The following is a 10,557-nucleotide window of genomic DNA, read 5'->3' as shown; positions in this document are numbered from 1 at the left end:
GTACGCGTTTCTTTTCTTTTCTTTTTTTTTCTTCTTTTTTTTGTTTTTAAAGTGCACGTTCGATTGGTGGATGCAGGATTTGGTTAGCAGCATCCTCCCCCGGAGTAATCGCTTTACAAAAGCTTTTCTTCCCATCTATACAGTTAACAGAGCGTTACATTTGAAAAAAAGGTTCTTCACAAAACAAAAATACAAAAATGTACTATGGTAAACCACATTTCCTGACAAAATAGTTATTTCTACTAAAATAAAATTTGGTAAATGTAAATAAATTAAGTGAAAGAAATGTTCCGAACAAGGAAATCCTTTATTCATTTATTATTGTTTTATATAATGAACAATAATTCTTATGGTATTTGATATTGAACTGTTTCAAGCATCTGTAAACCATTAGTACCATGGTGGTTGTTAGTATTAAAGAATTAAACTTAACGAAGAAATTAAAGTTGATTAAAACATTATTATTAAAAACCGTATTAAAAATTATGGTAAAGAATACAAAAAGACTTTTTATTACACCACTGTACCATTAATGTACTAAAACATAACTGTACTGTAAACTAACTAGTAGCAATGCAAAAGAAATCACAGAAAAGAAATGTTATTTCAAGTTTTGTTTCCATAGCCTACTCAAAAATATGAAGTTGACAAGCTAATGCATCAACAGGCAATACTTTTAAAGGAATGACTGGAGTTCACCATTTCAGCCTTCTGGAGTGAATACCTGCAAGAAAAATAAATAAATAAATAAAGCCTTAATATTTGTGAATATTTTCAACTTTACTTGAATGCAACTGAATGCGACAACGATTACTATACCTCTCTTGTCGGTCATCTTGCTGCGCTGTCGTGGAAGAGTGAAGTCAAAGTGAAAAGATGATGATTCAGGAGTCTTCAAAACCTCCTCAAGTTTCACCTGCTCCTGATTCTCCTAGAGTGAAAAAGTCAGTTCATTATCTAGCTTTCTAATTAAAACCGATTCCTTATTCTCTCTCCAAAATATAAATATAACATCAAATAAAAAGTGTTCCATGCATAGGCTTACTTTACTTTTAAACTGTTAAAACAAGAGTAAAAGGAGTTTTGGGGCCTTATTTGTGAATTAGAGCCCATTACTTACATCAGATGGGCTTTGTTGGTGTCTAATTTTGAGTTTAGGTGTGTTTTGGCTGTCCTTCTCCCTCTCTTTCTCCTTCTCTTTCTCCCTCTGTTGAAGGATAGCATTGCGAGTGGCTCTGTACTCCAGAGCGAAGTCACTGACGGTCTTACAAAATGCCTCTGCACTTGTTTCTCTCACCATGGAACGCGAGTAACCGAGGAAGAGCAGGAACGAGTGGAATCTGAGTGCAAGGAAAAATGAAGATGGACCTGTAGACTTTGTTTCCATTGTCAGAGGAATTTTGTGGAATGGATTTAAACACTAATATAATATTCAATAAATTATCTATACCACAGTCAAGATTTTGTAGACAGATTTTCATAAACAGACTTGGCTAATATATGAGAGCATAATAACTTGTCCATGAAAATGCCTCACATATGTTGCCGTTTAGTTGGTTTAGTTGGTAACCAACTCGTTTTACCTGTTCATGACTCTGCGGTGAACTGCTCGTAGCACCTTCAACCTCTCCTCGCAGTCTTTCAGAAACTGGTGGAGCCGATGATGGAGCGTTGCCTCTTCTCCACCTTCCTCTTTTCTTCCTCCACCTTTCTTCTTCTTTCCATCCTTCTCAAGAAGTCTTAGTTGATCCCAGGATGCTTTACAAAGAGATTCAAGCTGGGAGAGATTCACTTGCACTTGTGTGTAGTCACACTAGTGTGCAATTAATCATCAGAGACAGGAAAAGAGGGATAAAATGAGAAAAGAGAATGAAACACAGTCACTAGGAAACATGTCCAAAACAAATAACAGGCTTCAAATTGACTGATATCATTCAAACACCTATCTGAATTAACTAAGATTATACTCTTTTTTTATGATGGAGGCCAAGCGATTGCATCAGATGGCCAGTAGTGACAGATACATATTCAAAAGAAAAGGGCCTAAGACTGAGCCCTGGGGAACACCAGTGAAAACAGAGCTAATCTCAGACCTGTAAAAACCCACAGAAATGAACTGAGAATGGTCAGTAACATAGGATTTAAACCACTTCAAAGCTGTCCCAGACACACCAAAAAGCTCTTTCAAGGCAGATGAGTTATAGACTATGATCAACAGTATCATAAGAAGCTCTTAGATGAAGAAGTATGAGAATAGAAATTGCACCAGAGTCCGAAGCCAACAAATCATTGGTAACTTTTACCAAAGCTGTTTCAGAACTGTGGAATTTACGAAAACCTGACTGATGGGGTTCAAAGAGGTTATTAATTGTAAGACGGTTACACAATTGAGAGGCAACAACACACTCAAGTGTTTTTGCCAAGAACGGAAGATTAGAGATAGAATGAAATTATTAAAATCGTCCAGGGTAGCATTTTCTTTTTCTTTTTCTTTTTTTTTCCTTGTTACAGCAGCAATCTTTAATGCTGCTGGAACAACCCCAGTCTGCAATGAGTCATTTATAAGAGGACAGTAGGGCCCAAAACATTGAAGCAAGATTTAACTAAGCTTGTGGGGATAGGATCAAACTAGCAAGTGGTAGATTTCATGCTTGATACCTCCCTTTTGAGAGCCTCAGAATCAAGGTGTGGGAAAATAGTGAGGAAGTATCAATAAACCAAGGTGGACAGAGTAGTGAAGCAGTGGAAGCAGATGCTGCAGAGATTTATTTGCGAACATTATTAATTTGAGAGATGAAGAACCGAAGAAAATAATTACATAGCTGTTGAGAAACAGGTATGGTAGTGACAGCATTAACTTCAAGCAATCTCTTTGTTTCGTTGCGTGTGTTACCCACAATGCAATGCACTGAACTTTCCATTTAATGAGGTCATATCAGTTTTTATCATCTTCCTGGGTCATTATTTGCTTAGAATGCCAACATTAGAGGCATTTTTACACAGCACTGAATTAAAATGCAATTCAATCATTTATTTCTGAGCTGATAACTGAATGCCACTTGCTGAAGTAAACATGCAAAGTAATATACAAAATATATACTGTGATTTGAAATGTTTACTGTTTGCAGTGCATGTTTTACATACATTCACATTCAGTATGCACAAAATTCTTACAAAACAGTTACATACCTTGCTGGCTTTTGTGACAGCAGTGATGTCAGAGTATAGATCAGAGGATTGTGGGTAAAGCTGGAGCAATAACACGCACACGTGATGAAGAAGAGGCTGCCGGCCGTGTGTGTCTCTCACCTGAGAGAGTTTGCCCAGGTAACTCAACTCAAACCCCTTCGCCTATAACAAACACACACTATCATGCAATGTGCAGGTTACAAGTAATTAGGTGTCACTGTGCGCACATCTTTATACAGGCATTCTCACCTTACAGCCGTTCAGAAAGTTGCCGATGGCCAGCACAGTAGCAAGTATGCAGCGGAATGTCTGATTGGCCGCTAGCTGCTCCATGGCAAGCTTCAGATGGAAAAGCGGCTCTGCGATTTCCTGTTTACACACACATAAGCCAAGCATGGAACAGAGGAGCACAAAAACAAACACTACAAATGAGCAGACATCACAGATAACAGAAATCAAAACAGTTGAATGCTCTTTGGTTGATGCTTTTTATTCACATCAATACAGATTTGACCTTATTTCAAACAATAATGGATAATTCCAGCTAACAAAAATATTCTAACATTTTGCTAACATTCCCATTACATTATGAAAATGTTAGTCCTGAATGATTTCTCAATCTGAACGTTCCAACTGTCAAATGTTACTTTTGAATGTTCTCTGAATATTCTGAAACAAATAGTAAAAAAAAAAAAAAAAAAAAAACTAGATGAATCTCCAACTATAATGTTTCAGGGAAAAAAAAGTTCCATGAATGATGTATAAAGAATGTTTTTGTGCCAATGTTTTGAGAACATTATTAAAGGCCAGATGAACAACTTTGAACAAACATTTTATTAAAGTTACCGCAATAACGTTTGTTCTATCTTTGAGAGAACCTTGCCAGAACATGAGCCAAAGTTATGAGAACATTCCCTATTAGCTGGGATCCGACCCGATCTCATGAGAAAACATAATTATTTTATGAGATAGCGATTTCGTAAGAATTCGTACAATGTTATTATTATGGAAACAAGTGATTTTTAAAAAAGTAACCTTACCATCAGTGGGGCATTAGAAGATTGTACAAAAGCGTATATGAATGAGATCATACAAATTTATAACCACGAATTAGCCACCAATTCGCCAAAACGTAAAACAGTTATGTTGGATAATCAATTATGAATCGCTTTGACATTATTTCTTTTTAATATTTTTCCGATTGAAACAGTTGCAGAAAACAAACCCTGATGTTTGAGCCTAAAGCACAAGGTGTGCTGTAAAATGTGATATTAGACAGAGTTTACATTCCTGAAAAATGGTAAGTGGTGTTTGACTAACTGCCAGAATGCAGGAGCCTTGTGGGCATCGCTAAGGTGTTTTGCTAATGTGAGTTTACAATGAACACGTTTACATGCACACCGATATACTGATAACTCCCAAAATCATCTTATTGAATTAACCCGTTGTCATGGTTTACATGCAAACCAATAACCTGGCAATGCAAGTAAACCATGTTTACAAGACTTTAAAAAAAAAAAAAAAAATGCGGTTATTCCCCAGTAGTGGACATAATCCTATCCACTTGTGTATCTGATTCTGAGTATTTCATATGTCCAGTGTTGGAGGTAATGCATTACAAGTAACTTGAGTTAGGTAATCAGATTACTTTTTGCAAGTAACTGGTAAAGTAACAAATTATTTTTAAAATAAGTAACACAAGTTAATTTATTTTCCCATTTAATAACTGACACATCTCCTGTCCCCATGCTGAGAGAAATCGGGAGTGCAGAGGCGTTGTGTGCGTTATGTAATCTTTTTTGTTGTTATAAAAACAAAGAAACAGCCTAGCCCAGATGAGAAAAAGTAATGCAAAAGTAATGTAATGCATTACTTTCCATAAAAAGTAACGTAATTAGTTACTTTATTAGGGAGGAATGTAATATTGTAATGCATTACTTTTAAAAGTAACTTTCCCTAACTCTGATTATGTCAGCTGTGATGTGAAATAACAACCCAAGAGTATTCTAAAATATTCATATTGTCCTATCATGCAGTTAGGAATGCAGTATTTTGACTGTAACACATTTTATACTTTATTGGGTCAAAAGATGGAGATATTTCCTCGTCCCCTACCGCAAAACATTTGCTCTGTATGGATGTGCTTAAATCCACAGCAAGGACGCATTCTTTTCACACATCACACATGCATGCTTCAACAGTCTTTAAAATAAAAGTTCTAAAAGAATGTTTTCACAGAAAAACCATAGAAACCATAGAAAAACTGTTTAGGGTTCCCCAAAGAACCTTTCAGTGAAAAAAAAAAAAATAATCTCTATACATTTCTATAATCATAAGACCCTTTTTTCATTATAAACAACCTTTTGTACAATAGTAGGTTCCATGGATGATAAAGGTTCTTCATGGGACCATAAATGCCAATAAAGAACCCTTATTTTTAAGAGTGAATGAGCCCACAGAACGCATTTTAATGTGTTTACATGGCAGGCGAAATCGTGGTAAGGGGCAAAAATCTAGCAGTGTCGACAGGTTTATGCTTAAGCCTTTACTCCGATAAAGAAAAATGTGTTAATGCGTTTACATGACCACAAGTGTCATCAGCTTATTAAGTACTGTTGCGTTAAGAATGCGCTCACTGATGAACACTCCTCAGTTTTTCTTAAGCAAAAGTAGAACTGTTTTTCTCTTTTCTCTCTCACCCTCTCCAGGTTGTCGTGGTCCAGAGTGAAGGCCCAGAGCTGCAGTCTGGCGCTCAGATGAGGAATGTTCTCCAGGGTCAGGAGACACTGCTCGGCGGGGCCCAGAGGTGAGCGCGGGGCCTGAGCTTTCGCCTCCTTTATCAGATTCAGCTCGTCTTCAGTGGGAACCAACATCTGCAACCTCTGAACCATAAGAAATGCAGTCACCAAATACTCCTGCTTTCATAGTAGACTACATCATATCTAAGCAGGTTTTTTACTTTTTTTTTTTTTTTTTTGCTTTGGTTAATCTTGCAAAATAAGACCATGTATTTAGAAAGCAAAGTGACAGAATTTTGATTTCATGACTTTAAAGTGAACATCACTGTAGGGAGCACACCTGGATGTCTTCTCTGTCTAGTACAGTATTGTCCATACTGAATATAGCAGGAGGAAGCAGGTGGGCCGGTGGCAGACTGCTCAGGGCTATAGTGATGATGTTACTGCGCTTCACACCCAACACACACACACACGGCTGCTTCTGCTGCACAGACGAAACAGACAAAGAGAGATGTGGAGAACAGACGCTGAAAGGTTCAATAGAGACTCGAGGCTGGAAGACCTGATTTGCAGTCTGAATGAGTCAAAGCTATAGCTGCCTAAAGTCAGATCCAGTCTGCAGATTTTGTGCAGCCTGAGTTGACAGATTTCACAGAAAATCGGGCACAGACTCTGATTTTTTTCCATTCAGTCTGAAGAGATCAAACATGTTTGATATTTTGAACCGACTTTAGAACACATGTTGTTTACACTTGTCATGCGTCTCATAGCAACGAGGACATTTGTTGTTGTTTTTGGAACGCCTGTTATTTGTGTGATTCTCAGTTGTTTAGTCAGTTTTGTGCAGGGTTTTCAATCTTTTAGATGCCATGGACCTGCAATTATGATCATTCTGGTAAGAGGGCCCACTATCCTAAAATTTAAAAGACAGCTATATATAGCCTATATATAAGAAAGCTTTTTTCTACGTACTATATTACTGTGCTATACTGTAGATGTATTATTTATTTAGATGTATTATTTATTTTTATTTTTAAGTTCTTAAAAGTACTATTTTTTTTTTGTGTGTGAAAAACATTATTAAAAAAATCTAAAGAACCTTTTGTAGAATGTAAAGATTCAATGGATGTTTAAGGTTCTTCATGGAGCGATTAAAGCCAATAAAGAACCGTGTAGCACTAATTTTTGGCTCCTGAGGTGAAAATCCTAACCCTCATTTTGTTCCACACCCGTAAGACCTTCGTTAATCTTCGAAATACAAATTAAGATATTTTTGTTGAAATCCGATGACTCAGTGAGGCCTCCATAGCCAGCAATGACATTTCCTCTCTCAAGATCCATTAATGTACTAAAAACAAATTTAAATCAGTTCATGTGAGTACAGTGGTTCAATATTAATATTATAAAGCGACAAGAATATTTTTGGTGCGCCAAAAAATAAAACAAAATAAGACTTATTTAGTGATGGCCAATTTCAAAACACTGCTTCAGGAAGATTTGGGGCATAATGAATCAGCGTATCGAATCATGATTCGGATCACGTGTCAAACCGCCAAACTGCTGAAATCACATGACTTTGGCGCTCCGAACAGCTGATTCGATACACTGATTATGCTCCGAAATTTACTGAAGCAGTGTTTTGAAATTGGCCATCACTATTAGTGTTGTCAGAAGTACCAACTTCGGTACCTATCGGTACTGAAATTTTAAAAACGTGACGCTTTGAGTGCTGTTGAGCGGATTCGTAAACATCTCTTATTGGCCATTGTGTTGACGCGCTCCTCGGATATGCCTGTGATTGGCTACAATGAGCAACACGTGGGAGCATTTGAAAGCACACGGAAGTGTTTGAATTTGAAAGCGTTTTGAAAGTGGGAGCGCGAGCGATTGAAAGCAGGCGTCTAACAGTGGACCGATCCGCGATAGACGCCTGCTTTCAAACGCTCCCGTGTGTATCTGTGTAAGCGCTTAGTGAAGAGATTAATTGATGACTATTTACAACGTTTTTACAGTGTTGATCATTGAAGCCTATCACAGACATATCCGATGAGCCGTGAAAACAACGGCCAATCAGAGATGTTTACGAATCCACTCAACAGCGCTCAAAGCATCACATTTTTTAAATTTCAGTACCGACTAGGTACCGAAGTCGGTACTTTTGACAACACTAATCACTATATAAGTCGTTATTTAGTTTTTTTTGGCGCACCAAAAATATTCCCGTCGCTTTATAATATTAATATTGAACCACTGTACTCACATGAACTGATTTAAATATGTTTTTAGTACCTTTATGGATCTTGAGAGAGGAAATGTCATTGCTCCCTATGCAGGCCTCACAGAGCCATCGGATTTAATCAAAAATATCTTAATTTGTGTTCCGAAGATTAACGAAGGTCTTACGGCATGAGGGTAAGTAATAAATGACAGAATTTTCATTTTTGGGTGAACTAGCCCTTTAAAGTCTTACCCGTTGTCGCTCCATCAGACTGCAGAGGGCGCTGTTGCTGCTGCTTTTGCTCTCAAACAAGTATTCCAGTCTATTGGTGTCTAGAAGAACCGGTTCCATACCGGCCCAGATCGAATGAGGCCCGAAACGGCCCACTCTTGGCAAAGGCTGCAGACTCAACAGCGCGCTCCAATGGAGCCTCAGAGTACGACAGCCTGACAGCCGCGGCAACTCACTGGCTACAGGAAGAGGAGGGGCTGAAGGGGGAGGGGGCGGAGGGATGGGTGAGGCTGCAATCTGATTGGCCGAAGTAAGGGAGGAGTCTTCATCAATACTGTCCAACTCAAGATCCTCGTCATCCCATAGGTCGGAGAAGTCGAGAGCATTGAGGCGGAGCAAGGGGGCGTGGTTTATAAGGGACGTCCCGGAGGTGTCGAGAAGAAAGGATTCGGCTTGTTTCATTGGGTCTTCTTGGTGATTTATTTTTTAAAAACTAGAAAGTAAATGAACGTTGAGCAAAATTATGCTTAGGTGGTGAAACTTGTTCTGCTTCTTCTCCAAATAAAAACAATGACCAAATATAGCTACTTTAGAGGAATGGTTTACCTTAATCAGTGTCCATTTATAGTTGCATCATGAACATGCAGCTTTGCAAATGATCCTCCAACGTTACGAGATTTGCCTTGTTCCAAAAATAAAGGAACTTGTTTCGATGTTCTTCAAAGTAAAAAAAAAAAATTTCTCAAAACTTGTAAAAAGCACACTTTTTGCAGCAGATGATGCAGTTTCTCTGAAAATCTCTACAGTAGCTTCAGCCGCAAAAATCAGTCAACATTGAGTTTGAGCTTCTCCAACATTTGTCTGATGGGTCAAATCAAAAGAGCTTACTCATGTTATGAGGAGCACATCATGCAATGTGTATTTCAGAAGGCCCAGTTCTTCAGTGAATCCAGATGTAGTTGTTGCGTTTCAAGCATCTACGACAAGTCAAATGCTATAGGAGAGATTTTTGCACATTCTCCCACATCATGTCATCGTCTTAAAGCACTCTGTTGCGTTGAAGCTCTTTCGGTGACCAGCATGTGTGAGAGAGACGTGACACTCCGTCTGTATCCCAGACATTATGAGGGGTCGTTTAGAAGGAAAAGAGTATGTGTGTGTTTGAGTGTTTATTTGAGTTGCGCCCTTTCCCTTAATTTCCTTATCTCTCCAGCATCTCCTGTTTATATCGCTGCTTCTGTACACACAACTTCACTATCTCTCTGTTGCCACCCTTTTGCTCTCCTTCCCTCTTTTTCAGTCTTTCCCAGTTTTCCCAGGTTATGATGATATATAGAGTCAATCCATGCTGGGACTTAGACTGCATATTTTGGGTCATTCACCACTATTACTGTTACTTATACTTGATTGTTTGGGATCTGAACGTCCATCTAACTCTATTGCATAATATATTCCATAGAAGTGTTTTTAGGTTGTTCTCTATCTGCCAGAATGTGAATTATTTTCTTAAAGGCCTAGTTCACCCAAAGATGAAATTTCTGTCATTACGTACTCACCCTCATGTCATCCCAAGCCACTGCATTTTAGTCACGATCCCAACAAAGATGTTTCATACATGCAGCATGAGCAGTTTTTAATTTAAATTAGATTGTATACTTTTTAACATTTGAAGGGAAAAAAATTTTCAGACTTTAGCTTTGTTTTGCTTTTATGCTACATAAAACTTGATAACAGCAGACGGGCTGCATGAGAATACAAATTCACTGTCTAGACAGCAGGTGGTGCTTATGGAACAGCGGCAATACAGCGCTTTGTTCACAGTTTACCACTGTAAACAAAGCAGTGTTACATGCTTATAAAAATAAGTAAGATGAAAAGAAAATACCATCTAAACTTTTCTGAAGCCAGTCAGCTATATCTCCTCAGATATACATTCATATAAACCCCCGCCCCCAAATGTTTCCCGGTTCATTTAGCATCTCAACCGACTTGAATCGTCACATATTTTAATCGATTTACAGTCGATTTTGCATTGTTACATCCCTACAGTGCAGGCTTCTGTGTTCTACATCCAAACGGTGACTCATTATTGGCGGGCTCCTGCGTCATGTGTCGTCATGTGTCGTCATGTGTCGTCATGTGTCATCATGTGTCGTCATGTGTCGTCATGTGTCACATGCG

The 10,557-nt window shown here is 38.2% G+C and overlaps 1 protein-coding gene across 1 annotated transcript; it reads right to left on the bottom strand.

Annotated features, from left to right (window-relative positions):
- Positions 1-308: 308 nt before the first annotated feature.
- si:ch211-63p21.2 (FH1/FH2 domain-containing protein 1) lies at positions 309-9,742 on the bottom strand. Its single transcript, XM_048185399.1, has 10 exons — positions 8,983-9,742; positions 8,398-8,869; positions 6,268-6,411; positions 5,889-6,071; positions 3,439-3,558; positions 3,190-3,351; positions 1,584-1,813; positions 1,121-1,340; positions 820-931; positions 309-724 (listed from the first exon to the last, which is right to left on the bottom strand). The coding sequence occupies exons 2-10, from the start codon at positions 8,836-8,838 to the stop codon at positions 696-698; spliced, it is 1,641 nt and encodes a 546-aa protein (XP_048041356.1). The 5' UTR covers positions 8,839-8,869; positions 8,983-9,742; the 3' UTR covers positions 309-695.
- Between the last annotated feature and the right edge of the window lie 815 nt (positions 9,743-10,557).

The sequence above is a fragment of the Megalobrama amblycephala genome, linkage group LG3 (genome assembly GCF_018812025.1).
Source record: "Megalobrama amblycephala isolate DHTTF-2021 linkage group LG3, ASM1881202v1, whole genome shotgun sequence".
Lineage (NCBI taxonomy): Eukaryota > Metazoa > Chordata > Actinopteri > Cypriniformes > Xenocyprididae > Megalobrama > Megalobrama amblycephala.
The sequence above is the reverse complement of the archived record's forward strand: the minus strand, read 5'-3'. Positions and strand labels throughout refer to the sequence as shown.

Bases quoted from the DNA above. Each gene is read 5' to 3' on its own strand.
- si:ch211-63p21.2 (XM_048185399.1), bottom strand. From the start codon at position 8,838: ATGAAACAAGCCGAATCCTTTCTTCTCGACACCTCCGGGACGTCCCTT. The intron at 6,072-6,267 runs GTGTGCTCCCTA...CTTATGGTTCAG, and splicing joins TAGACAGAGAAGACATCCAG to AGGTTGCAGATGTTGGTTCC. The intron at 725-819 runs GTATAGTAATCG...TTTTTCTTGCAG, and splicing joins CAAGATGACCGACAAGAGAG to GTATTCACTCCAGAAGGCTG.